This window comes from Falco naumanni, chromosome 2, assembly GCF_017639655.2.
Source record: "Falco naumanni isolate bFalNau1 chromosome 2, bFalNau1.pat, whole genome shotgun sequence".
Taxonomy (NCBI): Eukaryota; Metazoa; Chordata; class Aves; order Falconiformes; family Falconidae; genus Falco; species Falco naumanni.
Window position 1 is genome coordinate 69,791,300 of NC_054055.1, and position 18,725 is coordinate 69,810,024.

Here is an 18,725-nt window from a genome sequence, read left to right on the forward strand (position 1 = left end):
ATGCTTTACTCAATCCAAGTCCATTTTCCTTCCAGATCCCAACTCATCACTGGAAACCTGTCTCCCTTTTCTCCTTTCACACCACTAAGCTTCAGTACAATGTCCTCAGCCAAGACTTCCATTTAGTTCTTCAGCTGATCGCAGTTACATTTCTCTAACTCAAGGCTCTTAAACCTTGTTTAAAGGTTTAGTCTTAATTTCTCCTGTAAAGCACAAGTTTGACCTTGCAACCTTTCAGAGAGGCAGATGTGAAGGGAAAGGAGAACGCAGAAGAGACAGTCTGAAGATCATATGCCTGAACACGCTAGATCCAACTGAAAAAGGCCTCTGTGAGGCCAGAGCCTGCTCAATAGAAACTGTATTACAATTATGAGAATGTAGGTCTACAGAATACCTTTTCCCAAGGCTGGAAATTAAGACAGATTTTTACAATGACCAAAAAAAGCACAATCACATGTGAAGTCCATGTGCCTAAAGTTCTACTTCAAATCAGAAAGTGAATTGAAAGAAGTAAACATTAGTTTTTTAAAAGAAATCTATTTAAGCAAGTGAAAAATGTTGCTAAATATTTTAGCGTCAAAGGGAGAAAGTTCCACTTTGGTTGCCAACACAGTATTTTTCTAATCAGAAAATATACTTACTCATAGGGACTTGCAAAAATTCTGCTCATATGAAATACATCAATATACACACCGTTGCCTGTCCAAAACACCTCATACCCATCAGCACCTGTTGTATTGCAATCCACTGTAACCTGTGAGCCTATAAAATTGTTACAAAGTGAGAAGTTAATTTCCATAAACTTATTAAAGTCTATACAATTCTATTCACAGACTCCCACACAGACCAGCTAACAATGGTCCCATGTCCTTTCAGAAAAGTTACTCCAACAGAGGGTCTGTATACTCAGTGATGTGCAGGTTCAGAAAGAGACTGGTAGGATGGAAGAGGCTAAATCCAGGAAGAAGATGCCTCTCCCTGGGGCATCACTTTCCCTGCAGATTCAAAGATGGATCTGTTCTTAGAATCTCATCCAGAGTGATGGAAAGCAACCAATGTGACAGAGAATCATCTGGGTTCCCTACAATTTTCTTCCCATCCAAGAGATTTCCCTAGGACTTGGTAAGCAACATGCCCTGTCTCTTCCCCACTCACTCCCAAACACTCCTTCTTCAGGAGATCAACATAGAGAAACTGAGCTGGTCACTGAGCTAGTTTTTGTCCAAAAAAAACCCAAAAACCAGAGAACACCGAATATGCCACTCCTAGAGTACAACTTTTCATTAGCATACAAAATCGTATTTTCTTACAGAGAAAACTACTTACCAAGCTGCACTTCAATGGAGTTGTTTCTTGGGTAAGATATTTCTGGGGGCTTTTTTGGTGGGCTCACTAACCAAAAGAAAGAAAATGCTTTTCAGAAAACCTGGGGCAGCTGCAGTCTATTCTATGCTTTACAATCAAAGAGTACAAAAGTACAAAGTACAACCAAAAAAAACCCTGTCCTATGGACAAGTTTGTCAACAATTTTATAACAGACATCACTCAATGCTGATTGTCCTCTCAGGCAGTCATTACTTCTGACAAAAAGGTAAACTATTCTTTGCCCCACCACTTCCAAAACGTAGTGCCGCAAATCTCCACACACTCACGGTGGACTGGCTGCTCCATGGCACAAACACCCTGTAATATTGCATGCACAGGTGCTGAGAAGGGTATGAGTAAATATCTATAGCATTACCCCTCTACAATCTGGACAGCATGTCACCCAGCACCCCACAGATGCAAACTGGAGCCGAATACTTTTAGATGGAGCCAAATATTTTTAGAGTAAAATTCACCTATTTTAGACTTTTACTATTATAAAGGGGGGAAATTTCATTCCTGTGCTGTAATTAATGGCCTTACAGTTCTTCCTACAGCACTATCCTAAGCAAGTACAACATCAGTGGCCCCTTTTAGATGTTTACATTAGGACTAGATATATGACACTGGGGAAAGCTTATTTCTCTCTCCAGGCTAAAAAGGGAGAGGAATCAACAGGTGGATATCTAGACACCTACCTTAGAAATGTCTCAACATGGCTAAATGAATGCCAGCCTGGAGGGTCCCTTAGTAAACACACATACCAGTTCCAGCTGTCTCAGGCAGCTGTAGGACGTTTTAGAATATTTCCTATCAGATACTCAAAGGTCAAGGAAGTTTCTCCAAGAGCACAGATTAGCAAAAAGAAATTCTAACTGATCTTGTTTGAACCCCCTAGAGAAGCACGCAGGATTGCCCCAGATATATCCTTTCCTTCCACTTCTGAAAAATAGTCTGCACTATTCTTGGACCCCAAGTCACCCATTTTAATGTAGGCTTGCTCAGCTGGAGTCTTTAAGAACAACTGAGCTGCCTTCAGTCATTTAAGGCAAAGGAGGGATATGATTTTGCTTCTACTGCGTAGTAGGAGCTGAAATTGCACTAAGAAAAAAGTTCTAGGGACTATTTTAAGACCAGAATTATCATTTCATCTGATCTGACCTTGTGCTCCTCATATTTTGTATATCCACATCATATACATATAACATTATATTAATATGATACATATTCATATAATACATATAAATACACATATATACATACATATGCATATCTATTTACACACAGATAAAACAGGCAAGCAAAAAACCAGACTACTAAATCGTAATGCAATCTATTAGTAAACCTGAAAACGTCTTTCATCAGATGGAATGTAAAAACAGTACTGATATTTCATACGTTGATATAGCACAGCCTTTTCAGTGATCCAGTATCTATTTCATAATGCTGTGCTAGCAAAGGAGTTCACATTTTACAGCTAGGCCTTCTTTTTATATTTTTCTGGTGTGCTGGCGGCCCCCTGTCATAAATCAAAGTCTACTGAACTAGACACACAATACCAGAGATCAGCAGTTTTTGTGCTGAGGAACTTAAAACCAAAACCAGAAGAGACGGAGGTCTGAAGGAAACAGATAGGACACAGAGTCAAGGTACTGCTAAAATTTTGGTCTGGTTTAGTTTGTTGTTCTTGCATCAAGAGGACAATGTAAAGAGAGAAAAGTAAGACAGGCAGGATAGAGAGTGCAGCTAGGGCTACAGCAGAATGTATTGTGCTTACCAAGCCTTACAGGGCACCTGTTTAGGAACCTTGGTGGCTGGTCTGGGCAGCGATGCTTTGACATGCTGCAACTTTGAACAGGGGAATGAATCTTCAACACAGTGGCAACAACAGACAAAAATATATAAACTCTAAGCCAGCATTTCTTCCCCTCACATTTAGGAAAAAACTTGTGGCCCTAAGAATGTCTATCCACAACTTTGGTCTGCTAGCTTTAGTCTTTAGAAGCTTGGAAAAAAATTTGGAGTCATTGTTATGAACACAAACACTGTGAAATTACCTGCTTACCTTCCACAGTCAGACTGATGTCTCGGGAAATGTTATATTGTTTTCCATTGTAGCCATATGTTGTTTCGCATGAGTAGTTTCCTTGATCATGGACAGTCACATTCAAAATGATAAGATCACTGTCTAAGAAGGCAAACCTTTTCCCTTCCAGCAGCTGGCAGTCCTAAACATGTGCAGAGAACTCTGTTAATTCATATCCCTACCTCTTTCCATGGTTTGTCTCTCTTTAATGCAACCTGAACTTTCAATGGACCACAGCACAAGGGCAGATGCCTTGCAGAGGCTGAGGAAGAGCAAGGGCAGTGGATTAAAAAGCAAAACAACACTTCATTTTTTTTAATTCAAAGATACTCCAGTTCATTTCCTATAGAAAACAACTTTCAGTATCAGAGAAGTAAGAAAGAGAAATGCAAGTATCAGTATTTATAAAAGTATTCATTAATGAAGAATCACTCAATAATTAGACTTAATTTTTTGAAGTACTTAAATACTTATGGTACCATATGGACTGTATGGGCATAAGGCAGGAATGCTGCAGAAAGGCACTACGTTCTTCTTTCAGAATGAAGCTTTAAATAAGCATGAACAATACGAAGTGGCATTTATTTAATGGAACAATATTGAGCACGTAAATGGATATGCCATTTCTCACAAATGACATACTAAATCTGTTTCCACACAACGGAAACTGAGGGCAGCGTGTTTCGCTAGCAGGTAAGAAGATGCCACCTAGTGGATACGTGGCTCAACAGCTCTCCTACCTCCAAACTGAATTTTCACCCTGTTAATCAAAAAAACTGTATACACCTTTAAAAGATAAAAAGGCTTAATCCTCTTCCAATTTGTTTAGAAAGCATTTTTCTCCTATTTTCAATAAATCTTTCGTTTTCCTTCTACAATTCATAAACAGTGATTTATATCTTAATGAATGGGACAAAACACAGCATTCTCACCTTATACCAACGAACAGGCTGAATATTCTTCTCATCCCTGAAATAGTCCAAGTGTGGGCACACAACTTTTGCAGACGACACTGTGAATATCACCTCCTCTACAGCAAATTTTTCATTTAAGCATAAACCATCAATCCTCTCAAAAACTGTTACTTTTGTACACATTTTCCTGGAGCTTGTTGAACTCCTGCAATTAATATAACATAATTAAACTAACCTATTTGGCACGTATTTTAACTAAAAAAATGTATGTTATTCTTTTTGGAGAAGAGAGGACAAGAATTTACAGTTTCTCTAATAGATTTACTTTTGCCTACTAGGAAAATGAACCAAAACTAGACTTACTTTCCCCAACCTAAAATTAGTTTTTGTGAATGCACTCTCCCTTCATTAGTATTTATCTTACACCAAAATTCTACGTGCTTTCAAAAAGTTATTCCCCTTGAAACTCATTTCTGTAACAGAGTAAATTTTTTAAAAAACTTTCACCTTATCACACATTCATAATCTCCAGAATCTTCTAAGATTGCAGGAAGAAACCAAATTAAATTCTTCTGCTGATGAATTCTAGAATGTTTGTCTCTAGGCACAGCTGTCTGGTTACCAACTTTATACCATGTTAAGTTGTAGTCTCCACTTTTCAAGCTCTTTTCCAGCGAACATCTAATAGCAAGAGGCTGTCCATCAGGCACAAGACTTTGCCTCAACATCACATCATAGGCTTCACATTTCTCTACAGGAAAGAGATAAACATTAAAGAAAACTTCAAACGCTAGAAGGATAAACTGAACTTATTTCTTGACTACATTTACAAAGTTCATTGGAGTTTTCACCTCCATTCTCAAGTCATCTACTAAAAATACAAATATAATCCCTTACCTTTACAGCTGAGGGTACTACTCACTGATATATAGTTATGCCCCTGAAATGAAATGCTGGTTTTTTGAATTTACAAGCTTTACACTCAGCAGAATCTCTTCATTTGCAGCAGACTTGTCATTTGTATGTTTTAATTCAGATGCAAATTACTAAAGCACTTGTATTCCTCCAGTCTGTTTCATGTGCATGTACACAAACACAAATTTCACATTCAATGTCTTTATTTGTTAACTTAACTGTAGTCGAAGTCCTCAAGACAAGACTATGCTTTCAGTATCCAAAGGTCCTAAAAAGGACACTGAAGTTAAAGTTGCTGTTGCACAAATATTAAGTTTGCTATGGAAATGTCAACTCACCCTGCATTTTATGAGCATTTAGAGAGGAATTATTACAAGCACTTACCAATGAGCTCATTTGCTTTCCTCCTGACACAATGAGATTCATATGGAAAAAGAGCAACATCCTGAGATTTTTATTACTCTTTTTTTTTTCAATATAACAAAAAAGGCACTAACTCTGGATACCATGGTCACATTCCTAAGTCAGTATTATATTTATCTAAAGTTCCTTGTTTTGTTAGAATATAAGAACAGCCACACAGAGTCATGTAAGTGTCTGTCTAGCCCAAAACCCTGTCTCTGTTAACAACCAGTAGCAAACGTTTAAGAAAAGAGAGTAGGACACCAAGTAATACTTTGCTTCCAGCCCCTTTCTTTCCTCTTATGTTCTGCACAAAAAAAAATTCACTGGTTTTTATAATTTCTCTTGGTGTCATGTATTTCTTGTTTTGAGAAATGGCAAAGTAAACTTTCCCTCATCTGCCTAGTATTTACAATTTTATAGACCTCCATCGCATCCTGCCTCAGTCATCTCTTTACCTCAGAGTCCTCATTCATTTAATGACTTCTCAAATAGAAGCCATCCCTTATCATATACATCACCGTGGCTCTTCAGATATAGTCATTCTAAGACAGAATGACCAGAACTGCAGACAGCTGAGGCACATTCACAATGGGGTTAAGGTGTAGCCTTAATGTTGTTTTCTGCTCTACTGCTTGCCAAAAATTCTGCTTTTCTGACCACCACAAATGACAGAGCTAATGCTTCCAGAATGCACCCAAAGATGTCAGAGGAGAATTTTTCCCAGGTGGTTATTTACTAACTTAACACTCACGTCACACACATACAGTATACATGTTTCTGTTACACATGTATGGCCCTTCCATGCCTCTCCACATCCATTTGATTTTACTTACTGACATTCTATCACTAAACTATTCAATATCCAGATACCCTCTTCATAAGTGAGCATTAGTTTTGATCACCAAGGGATAATTTTGTACCATCCACAGTTCTCACCACCTCATTATAAATCTCTCGCAAATTACTTACCAAAACATCGAATTGCTGAGGTATCTGTATTGAATGCCCCATAACTTTATGAAATGCTGTGGCCACAGGAACTGGTAACCCTTTTCTGACACTAAATGCTAATATTCTGAAATAGTGTGATTACTTTTTTTTTTTTACACACTTCTTGTCTCAGTTTCTCTGAAGTAGCCCTCCCCCAACGCCCTCTATTATTTCTATGGAGCAGGAAATAATCGTAAGGTACTCACATAGTTAAAGAGACAATAGAACACTCTTCTATTGCAGGGAAGGGCAGCCACATAATCACCTTTCCATATGATTACTTACTTAGCCAAAAACCAGACTATCCAATGGATTTTTGAACCTTGCAGCTTGTCCATCCATGGGCAAAAAAAAAACCCCAACAAACAAACCCAAACCATTTCCAAACAAATGGCTTGCTAGAAACTCAAGGAGTTGAAATTCATGAAGCTTTTCTTTTAACACCGTGACACCACTGCAAGATTCCAGTGGAATTACAAGATTATGACAGCAACTCATTTGAACCATCTGAAATGTTTTAAACATCAACTGGATCATTGGTTGACAGCTGAAGGGCAGAAACAAGCAGTTGCAACTGAGCAGCCTAGCAGTTTTACAAGAATCTGAATGTTACATTATTGTCAAAAGGATGTATTTTCCAGTATGAAAAAATCCTAAGGACACATTCTGTAAAGTTAAAACTACAACTTATTTCATCAGTTTATACACTTGTGCTGCCACTCAGATAGACCTTGACAGGTTGAAGAGGTGGGCTGAGCAGAGCCTCATAAAGTTCAGCAAAGGGAAATGCAAAGTCCTGCATCTGGTGAGGAACGACCCCAGGCACCAGCACGTGCTAGAGACCATTCAGCTGGAAAGCAGATCTGCAGAGAAGTACACTGGGGTCCTGGTGGGCAACAAACTGACCATGAGCCATCAATGCTCCCTCACAGCAAAGGCAGCTAACGGTATCCTGGGCTGCATTAGGACCTGCCAGTGGGTCGAGGAAGGCAATTCCTCCCCTCTACTCAGCACTGGTGAGGCCACATCTGGAGCAGTGCAGCCATTTCTGAGCTCCCCAGTACAAGACAGTCATGGATTTACTGGGGAAAGCCCAGCATAGGGCCACAAAGATGATTAAGGCAGTGAAGCACCTCTCACATAAGGAGAGAATGAAAAAGCAAGGACTGTTCAGCCTAGAGAAGAGGAGGCTTGGGGAGAGTGTAGGTGGATCTTATCTATGTATGTGAATACCCAATGAGAGGGAATAAAGAACAAAGTACCAGGCTAGAATTGTCCACTGACAGGACAAGAGGCCATGAGTTCAAATTGAAACACAAAAACCCCACATCTGAACACAAGAAAACACTTGTTTACTGTGAGGGTGATGAAATACTGGAACAAGTTGCCCAAAGAGGTCATGAAGTCTCCATTTGTGGATATTCAAAATCCAGCTGGACATGGTACTGGACAACCTGCTCTAGCTGACTCTCGTGGGGTCAGAGAGGTTGGACTAGGTATCTCAAGAGTTCCCTTCCAACCTGAATGATTATGTGATAAGGTAGTACATAAAATACTACATACTATATGTTTTATAGATTCCTGCTTTTCGGACTGTTTAAAAGAACTCATTGTCATGCACATAAATTTGTGATTTTCACAGAAGATTAGTACTGTGTGGAAAAAATAAATTTCAGAACAAGACCTTCCTTAGCCACCAATAAACTTACCCGCAATAATTAAAGACAGAAATGCTGCTGTGATATTACACAAAAACAATGGTTTTGCTGTCATGTTTCCCTGCAGAAATGGAAAGAAACCCTTCAATTAGTGGTTTCCAATATACGCTTCACAAAATTTAAAGTCAATGCTTGCATTACACAGTTAATACAACAATTACACAGTTAATACAGGAATTGTCTTTGGCTTGTTTTGAGTCTGTTACCTGCTTACCTGACAGATTCTAATTATTATACCAGAAAGAAAAAAAAAGTGAAAAAAAAAGTGAACATTTCCTGTTCAGCTTGTCAAGCACTCAGGATTTTTTACATGGGCAGCACACTCCTGCCTCCCCAGTTCTTGCTTTCCCAAGCTACAGTCTTAGTCTCTTTAACTGTCCCTTAAATGGAATCTGATTTCATATTTCAGACCATCTCTGCCACCCTCTTCTGTATCATACCCAGTTATGGTACAGCCTGTCTTGAGGTGGGGAGGGAAAAACAGAACTTGCATACAGTCTTCAAAACATAAGTGCACTCCAGATTTATAAACTAAAACAATGATATTTTTTTTTCCCCTTGGGTTTTTTTCCTAATGATTTCTAACTATCTATTTGTTCTTAGTACTACTGAGTATTGACCTGATACTTCCATGGGCCTGTGTAGTAAAATCCCAAGATGCCATCACTGAGTGTTAAAAACCAGGTAAACCCAGTCAGCTGCTGAGCACACTATGTTAATATATGGCCCGTAATGTTTTAATTTTGAGTTTTATTTATATTTATCTACAATAAATTTCTTCTGCTATTGTTACCCAGTTATTCACTATCATTACATCCTTCTGCCGCTCTGCAATGAACACCTCTGTGTTCTAGCCTGAATGGCTTTTTATTGTTCGCAAATTCTGCCACTGCGACTGTCTCCCTCTGTGTAGATCATTAAAAATATATGCTGAGAAGAAGAGAGTTGTTACTCTAGTAGTGATCTTCCTCCACCTGAAAAACTGAGCATTTATCTTCTAACTACTTATTTATACATGTGAGAATATATTATGGCAGTCTGGCTTCATTGACAGCATCTGCTGAACAGCTTTTGTAAATAAAGATTGTATCAACCATGTCTTCTGTATCCAGTGTGTTCACATACAGATGTGCAATTCTAACACACTTTTAGTATTTCAGAGCCATGATTTCCCTTTAGAAAAGTCACTGTTGACTCCTTCCCTGCATAACTTGTAATCATTTCCACTGGTTCCGTTCGTTACAGCAGTTTCTACCCAGCTGCCTGCTGCGGATACCATACTCACGGGTCTCTACTTTCCTGGCTCTCCTTTGATCACTTGGTGAGGTTACAGTAACATTTATCACTTTCTGATCTTTTGGTCCCAAAGGGGCTTCAAATGAGATGTTTACAAGAGAACACAAGAGTGAGTATCAGTTATGGTACTTTGTTACAGATAATTTCGTGCTCTAACTGCCTTTTACTAACTTTCCAATTTGAGACAGATCCTTCCATGGAAGATTAACCATAAGAAAAAAGGTACTGGCACTGAAATTCATGCTCTTCCATGACAAACACGAATGCAAAAAATTCTTTTTTTTTCCCCTCTTGCTATGTTCGTGTCTTCCCATAGCCTATGCCATAGGGTTGTTTAATACCTGAATGATCTATTGGCCCTCCGGACTCTTTGGCAGGCTTATCCCTAACATGTTTGAAGAAGGATCTATTAGTTGCATGCCTCTGACAAGTTGTTCTTTAACTTGGCCTGCCTTACTGCTTTTTTTTCTATTCTGCCTACCACAGTTTTTACAGCACTATGAAAGGACAAATGCAGTTCTTAAAACTGAAGGATGAGCAGGAGGACCCCGTCCTGTTGTGAAGAATCTTTAGCTGATCACCAATTTCTGCAATAGTCAAAGATGACACTTCCGGCTGCTATGTTTCACTTCACCAAACTGATTCAGAAGCACGCCATATATTGAGTCATCCACACTGCTTCTTGCAGTGCCTGCCTTCCTCCCCCTTCTCTTTCCTCCTCCCTTATTGCAACTTTCCGCTCAAATTACCGGGCAGGTCTTTTCTTGCCTAGCTGTAAGAAGGAGTTAAGACAAGAATGCTGAACATAAAAAGAAATACACAAAACTTTAAAGTCACTGGAGGGGGTTTATGTGTGTTTGTACAAAAGCTCCAACCTTCCTTACTAATTGTGACAGACAGTAACTCTTAAAATATCTAGTTTTCAATTTTAAAGACAATGAAAATATTATAATGGAAACAAAGGAAAAAACTGGGACTGAATAGACTCCACTTATGACCAGGTATTTTCTTTATGACTTCTCTGAATCACTGTTTTTTCATAAGATCCATTCTATTACGGCGTTACCTTATTCTAGCGTTCCATCTCAAACGTACTCTCTCAAGCAGTTTTTTGCCCCAGCAGTAGCGTCAATAAATGCAGCAGTAGTATTCTGACATGCTCTGAAGTGTTCCAGAATTTGCTTCTCTATAAATTCAGCGTTCTTTCTATCTACTTAAATTTGTAACTTGCCCTTTTGCCAACGTGGAAGACCCGCAAATATGTATAGCCCTGTGTAAAACCATACACATGAACTGCTCTGAGGAGACTCTTGACTTTCCACGATGAAAAAACATCCATTTCTGTGGAAGGTATACCCAACAGCAAAATTAGGCTCTGCTCTATGCATGCATTCATGTAATTACTGATGAAAATAACAAGTGTATGACTGTAGAGTCAAGTACAAATGCTTTTCCTACCACATTCAACCACAATAAACAGCTAAATTTCTCCATTTGCTCAGTCATTTTGTCCAGATCTTGAGTCTGTGGAGCTTTATCACTCAGGAGAGAATTCAGCTGGTATTATCTTTGCCCAAATTTCCCAGAGGGGAAAAAACTCCATCTATCTGAGGCCATGTCCATAAAGTTAAGTCCTGAAAAGAAATTTTTGTATAAATTTCAGATTAAAGAAATAATAAAAAAATAAAAAGACCAGCGTCTGAACAAGATCTTCAATCACACACCTGAATTACAATTACAGCATCCCTGATAGCACACAGTAAAGCATAATTCTCATTAAGATCTGTCATTAAATTGGTACCGCCACCTTTCCCTCTGCTCTCTAATCCTTTAAAAGTTGATCTACTTAATACAAATAACAAAAACCTAAGCTCATCAGAACTTTGAAGAAACACGGCTTTCGCTAATTTTTGCACACTTGGGGCATATTTTTCTTTGAACGTCTTATTCAAAAAGATGGACAGATTAAAACATGCAACAGCCATGTTCTCAGAATTGAGAGATGTGACAGAAAGACCATCACACTATTTCTTTCACGTAAGTCCATGAACATTTTAAACCATAAAAGAAACATATTCAGATTACCTTAATCGCTTCTATTAACTGCACGGTACACCATGCCTCTTCAAAAGAGCTTTCCTCAAGCCTCTCACTTTTGGTCTAGAAAGAATTATTATGACAAATACTCCTCCGTTGCCGAGGCACACGTAACGGGTGCCCAAGGACTGGGTCACCCCCGCCGGGGTGTAGCGGGCTGAGACTGGGCAGCCGCTTCTCCGCGGGTGGCTGCCACCCCTCACCGGGTACGGCAGGAAATCACGTTTCAGCGTTCATCACTTAAACCCTTACGCATTCCGGCAATTCCTTTGGAAGGGGCTGGAGCCCCTCAGCGGTGCGGGAGCCGCGCTCCCAGCCCCCGGCCCGGCGCGCTGAGGCGACCCGGCAGGGCGCTGCCAGGGGACCCGCGGGGACAGCAGCGGACCTCAGGAAGGGCGCTCGCACGCGTTCTCCCAGAAACCGAGCCGCGCCGCACGCACGGCCGGCAGGGGAAAACGCTGACCTTATAAAACAGATTATTTGACTCCCACTCCTAAACTGCCGCCAGCCCGCAGTTCTTGCTCTGAGCCCCCCCCCCCCCCAGCCTCACGAACGGGATGCGGGGCAAGGCAGCACGGCCGGCGCGTCTCCGCCGTCCCCCCGGACCGTCCGGCGGAGAAAAGCGGCGCCCGCCGCACCCGACCGGCCGCCGCCGCGCTCGGCCACCGCGGATCTAGGCCCCCGCCCCCGCGGCCGCCCCGTCGCGCCGCGAGGGAAGCGCCGCCGCCCCCCGCCTCACGGGCAGGCGGCCCGGCTCCCTCCGGACGGGCCGGCGCCCGGGGAGCCCCCGCCGCTGCCTACCTGCTGCGCGGCTGCCCGCCCGAGCGCGGGGCGGGGGGAGTCCCCGCTGCCACCTCCCAGACCGCCCGCCAGCCGCGGCCGGCGCTCGCCCCATCGCACGGGCAGCTCCGGCCGGCGCGGCCTCACCCTGCCCCGCCTGCCGCTTGCCGGCCTGGGAGCCCCCGCCACGGTGAGGCGGCCCCGCGGCTGGGCCGTGCCGTGCCGTGCCGAGCCGAGCCGTGCCGAGCCGCTCCCCCCGCCCCGCCCCGGCGCAGGTGGCCCGGCGCGGGCCGTGCCGATCAAGCCGGGCTGCGAAACGGGAGGCGTCTGAGCAACGGCCGCCTTCTATTGAAAACGGCAGGCGCGGGGGGAGCCTGCAGGAAATCCTCCGAGTAAGGATTGCAAGAGTTGGGGTGACTGACCTTTTGGGTTTGTTTCCGTTTGTTGTTTTTTTTCCAGTTACAGGCACCTGCAAACTTCCCTAGTTGAAGAGAGCGTGTCACTGGAAGAGAAAGATCCCCTCGGGACTTGGAGGCTGGTGGCAGGAGGAGCATCCCAGGACATCAGCTGCTTTGTTTGCTTCTTCATTGGGCTGCTTTAACAGCATGGTCTGAATTCCCCAGACTGCCACAGGTCACGGAGGTACTTGGCTCTGAAGCTGGAACATACAGGCTTAGTCCATCTAGTGCTAAGTTTTTACCTGCAGACTTAACAGCTAGTAAGTAACCCTGACGTTTTTTAGTGGTTACTTAGCTTGTGGCCGCTCTGGGAATGGTATGTTCACTATGTTCTGGTGCTCCTGAGCTCTGTTTTGCTCGCACATCACAGCTGGAGTCAGAATTCTTCAAAGCAGAAGCTCTTCAGATGTAGTGTGGTGAACAGACTCGGACAGGGACATTCTTAAGGTTGCATAGTCACTTGTTGACTTAACTACTAACTACTAGTAAGGTCGAGGAAAGCTCTTTCTTGGGTTCCTCCCAAAGTAGGCAGCAATCACTGACCTTTCAGAATTACTAAGGTAGATGTTGTCATTATTGTTAAAAATACATCATAAACTCACTTGCTAAGCAAATGACAAGTATTCTGCAAAAACTGTGGAGGATAATCCAGCCATGTCCCGCTTCTTCCACCCTAATTTTTTGTTCTAATTCCGGTACTTCTTTCATTCCACTTTCTGGTAGTATTGTATTTACCAAACAGAAACACATTCAACCATCCTGCCCACTGTATGGTAGCCACAGATAGCAAAGATGGGGGATTATGCCCTGCTATGTCTGCATATATTATCCTACATCAACGCAAGTTATGTAGTGCTGGCTGGAGGCACATTGTAACAGCTCCAGATATTACACTGTTGGGAGGAACACAGAATGAATTCATTCCTGGCACAACAAAGCAGTAGGATTTATGCAATCAGCTAGTCTCTCTTTGGTCAGCAATTATATCCATATTTCATTCTGGAAGTGTTTCTTATGAACTCACTGCATTATGTCAAATATTTTTTATGCAAGATTTCTAGTTTCTGTATTGTTATTTTGCGCCACCAACACACATCTGAGTTAAATCTGATTTACAAGTAAGGTGTTCCTTAATCTGCCCTACTACATTTTTCTAGAAGCACTGATTAAAAAAAAAAATAAATCACTTTTGAAGAATCCTTTCCAGGACATACAGACTAAAATTCTGCTATATGCAGTTGTTAGGGTTTTTTTTTTTTCTATCTTCATTATAATACTAATAGTGAAAAAATGTTTATAGTAAAAATGTTTCTGGTATGAAAGTAATTGTTAAAGCATTACCAAGATGAATAGCTAAATTAGAACTATCCAATCATTCAACTATTCGGTGATTGATGTGAATCAATTTAGAAAAAACATGTTATAGTAAAGCTGAAGGAATATCAACTGAAAGGCTGGATTTCATGAGACAGCAAAACATACAGAACATAGCAGTCACAAGACAAAAATCTCAGAGAAGAGCAGAGAAGTAGGTTGTGTGAGGAACATGGAAATTGACACTTGTCTTCGTTAACATTTGATGTGGTCAGCAGGAACACTTCAAAGCATGCTAAGAACCACCACCTCCAGCAATGAAGGTGATGCTAAGCAAAGAGTTATCCAAGTATCCTCCTGATCAGATCTGTGCAGTGGAAATTACTTTTTTAAAAATCTACACAAACATTCAGAAGTATTTCATCTCATAAAGCTCTAAGATAGAATGATCCATTGTAATTTGCACAGGGAAGGCTCTAAAGGAACTCACCAGTGCCATCGTTGAAAATGGATTGCAGCAAAGCAATGATCACGAATTACCTTTCCATGACTGACGAGGTATTCTAAAAAGGCTACTCCTGTGCACATGAAGGGGCTGGACTTGGGGATAGCATTTAGTACATTGCATTTTCCCAACATGTATTTGCTGATAAGGTGTCACCATGAAATCCTTTTTCCATCAGGTGGTGGCATGCATTTGCTGTATTTATTTGAGAAATGTTATATAACCAATGAAGGGAGAACATTACCTTCAATAAATAATTCAGTCCTTTTGAGTTATGCATAGAAGGAAATCAGAGTGAGAGCATTCACTTAGGTAGAGATGGAAAGGAAGTTGCCTGGGATTAATTTAGACCATTGCGTTTTGTTATCACAAACCTTGTTTTTCTGCATCCTCCAGTAGTTTTGTACCAGCTTTCAAGATCACTTATCTTCCCCAATTTACAATATTGACAGCTTTCCCTTTTCACATATATTAATCTCCTTCAGGCGTATGTGTGTGGCTGCATTGGCATTTTTGTTTGAATCAACGAAGAGCTTTTAAAGCTGATCTCCCTCTTAACCCCCCACGCTTTGTACCACCAAACAGTTCTGGAGCCCATGTAACAGATTTCTTTCAAATAAGGCAAAACTTAAAAGACAAGCTCCAACTACTTGGACATGCTATCAACAGTACCTGGCAGCAGTTAGTCTGAAATAGTCTTTTGAAACATGCATTGTGTGGACACCAGGCCCTCCACACCAACTGACTTAACCCGCAAGAATCAGGGCAACACTTGCCCTGATTTATTTTAGGACAAGTGACGATGACAACGATGACAAGCAGCGCAATTGCTACTTTTGTAAAGGAAATTATACAATCTAGTAATCTTCTCTTTTACCTGCTTTTGGTAAATCATCCTTTCTACGTGCAAAGAGATTGTAGTAACATGTGTCTCTAAGACATCCGGAAATATATTCAGGGCTAAACTTTGTGGGTTGTAACCACAATCTTATTTTTTGGTTTTGGCTGCCATACATATTCATTGTATATATTTCTCATCTGAAACTGAACAGTGCAAATAAAAACCTAACAGAATTTCAAAGCTCTTTATGTATATTTTTTTGCCATTTCTGCTTTAAGCTTTGTTGTACAAGATAACTTCAATGAAGATATTAAGAATATCATTGTACGTACAAAACTTTTAAAGCTACAAGAAAAAAAATCAGGAAATGTAATTACAGGTAATTATTTAGATACAATTAAAGTTGCATGAAACAGTCTGTTGTAATACCGATCATCCCAAACCAGAATACTAGGAATGTCAAGGCCACCTAAATGTATTTGCAGTGCTGAGAATGTGTAATTCCATTTTACTGAGCAATCCCACTACTGGTTTTAATGTTGAGCAACTAGCTTAGCGTTTATATCTCGCAGACATCCACTGTACAATAATTTCTCTGGACTTGTAAGTGTGGTTATCAAAAATCTTGCAGTTACAAATTACTCACCAACAGAGCATAGGAAGGAATTTGTACTTCTAGCAGGTTTCTACTAGAAAGGCCAGGCACACTTTTTATGGCAAAATCTATTCCTTTTCCCCCCAAAGAAAATGGTTGGAATGCTTAAAACTCAGCTGGGGGTATCTGTCTTGGCAAAATAACATTAAAGAAATGGGACATGGGCCTGACTGATAGAAGATCTGTTTTCAAGGTCATAATCAGGAGCGTTGGCAAAAGTCTGACAGTGTTTAGTTTCACAAGGTAAATTAAAACATTTAATAAAATATTCTATAGCTATAAAAGCGACCAATGAAATAAGAATTCAACACAATCAGAATGAGGAAGAGAATTACATGCAGCCACAAAACCAAATTAATCCTCTCATCTCCTCTGAGAAAGGTAGTGGCAACTATGGGAGAAGAATGAAGCAAGGTTAATAGAAATTAAGATACGATCCAGGAAATTACAATAACTAAGAAGAAAGCAAAGTTCTTAAGTTTTTTGCATATTTATTTCAGGGAGGTCAAGCAGCTTCTATCCTGAATTCCAGAATAACTGCTATAAGAAGTTGCAGGCACAGTAGCTAGTAATCCTGAAGGATGGCAAGAGCCACTTCAAGAGGTAGTATCTTTATTTGGGCCATCTAAATTAGATGAACAGATAAGCTTTTCTGCAGAAAAAACATTCTACAGGTTTTTTAAAAAATGTACGTATTATGCAACCGGAGAAGAGAAAAATCTATTGAGAAAAATATTCAAAAGCAATCAAACTGCAAGCTGCACGGTATGCAGAAACTTTTGATTCAGAAAGATTAAAATAGAAGTGCAAAACTAGAAATGGAAAATGCAAAAGTAATGTTGCAGCATTCAGTTACATCACATTAGTCTGTTGTTTTGCTTTATCCTTTCTGCCTTCATCTCGGAAACCAATTATCATGGTAGAGCAGAGAAAGCTGAGTTATATTGCAAAACCAGAATTGTAAGGCTGACTGGGAAGCCAGCTGGTGAAAGATGACAGCAGATGCTTGAAAAGGGAGGAGCCAAGGTGTGGCAGTAGTTACTGGCACTGAGGGAACTCACCAGGGTATCAGCCATTGCCTTTGTATCGATGTTTTCATCAGTGCTGTCAACACACACACACACACACACACACAAAAAAAAAAAAAAAGAAGGAAGTTTTCCTATATAATTTACCAGTGGCATAACAGTTGGAAGAGAAGTATGTGACCCTGCAGCCTGGCTCATAACAGTGTTCACTCGTGGTCCTGATGCACTCAGGAATTACACCACTTTTTTTTTAAAAAAAAAAATAAAATTAAAAGACAAAAATAACAGCTTGCCATCCAAAAATCACAGACTAAGACGACTTGGATGTTAAGATTCCAATGACTCGCCAGTACGCTATTTCTATTAAAAATACTGAAATAGCAACTGGTGTCTTAAATCAGGTGAACTATTTCCAGTACAGTTAGAGAAGTACCTAAGGCACCTGTATGCATAGATGAAAGTGTTCATTATAGATCCCATTGGAAAGGTGCTCAGACTCCATGAGATACTGATTAAAATTTGGTTTATTGGAGATAACCTGAGAAGGTGAAAGGAGATAGCACAGATAATTTTATGTCTCTTCAGGTGCTGGGAACCCAGAGCTGTGCAGTTTCAGCCAGACTTCTAGTTATGGCAGGGCATGCCACACAAATCCAGTCTGTGGGGAGATTTGCTGGCACTGAAGCCTTTAGAGATCTTACATGGTGTCCTTACAAACAGACAACTCCATCATTTCTACTGTCAAACACAAGGATGTTGTATGAAAACAGGCTGTTTCCCTTCACGTTAAGCTGAGATGTGCAGGTGGAGTCATTGCCAGGTAGCAAGTAGGAGCTGGCTGCAGGCTTCTCCATCGGGGTGAGCTGGCTCAGGTCATCCCGCAGCGATGTGGGACGTGCGGCACAGCTCAGGCCTGTGTCTACTCCCATCAGCTCTCACGTGGGTCACTAACTCCTCCATGCACACACATCATCTGTTCAGGACCCTGACTACACTGTTCAGGGTACTGGCCCATCTTCAGCTGAAATGTGTACTGTCCTGTTAACTTGTTAACAAATTCAAAGAGACTTCACAGGACTACTGGTGTACTAGTAACAAGCAATAGGACATGAACAAATGGCCTCAAGTTATGCCAGGGAGGTTTAGATTGGATATTAGGAAACATTTCTTCACTGGAAAAATTTCAACATGGAATGTGTTGTCAAGCATTGGAACAGGCTGTTCAGAGAAGTGGTTGAGTCACCATCCCTGGAGATACTTAAAGTGTAGATGTGCTTCAGGACATGGTTTAGTGGTGCACTTGGCAGTACTAGCTCAACAGTTGGACTTGATCTTAAAAGTTCTTCTCCAACCTAAAT

At 41.0% G+C, this 18,725-nt stretch overlaps 1 protein-coding gene across 3 annotated transcripts in view; it reads right to left on the reverse strand.

Annotated features, from left to right (window-relative positions):
• Positions 1-12,793, reverse strand: part of LOC121083874 (interleukin-1 receptor type 1-like) — a 31,668-nt gene extending 18,875 nt beyond the window's left edge. Inside the window, exons 1-8 of one of the 3 annotated variants that reach the window (XM_040584686.1) lie at positions 12,588-12,793; positions 11,148-11,323; positions 8,385-8,454; positions 4,873-5,116; positions 4,384-4,570; positions 3,431-3,593; positions 1,327-1,392; positions 642-762 (exon numbers count right to left, since the gene is read on the reverse strand). In XM_040584686.1, coding sequence (XP_040440620.1) covers positions 642-762; positions 1,327-1,392; positions 3,431-3,593; positions 4,384-4,570; positions 4,873-5,116; positions 8,385-8,454; positions 11,148-11,195 — 899 coding nt within the window. In that variant the 5' untranslated portion in view covers positions 11,196-11,323; positions 12,588-12,793. Of the gene's footprint in view, positions 1-641; positions 763-1,326; positions 1,393-3,430; positions 3,594-4,383; positions 4,571-4,872; positions 5,117-8,384; positions 8,455-11,147; positions 12,317-12,587 lie in introns of those variants that run through there. The other 2 variants (XM_040584685.1, XM_040584687.1) reach the window with 2 other exon arrangements.
• Between the last annotated feature and the right edge of the window lie 5,932 nt (positions 12,794-18,725).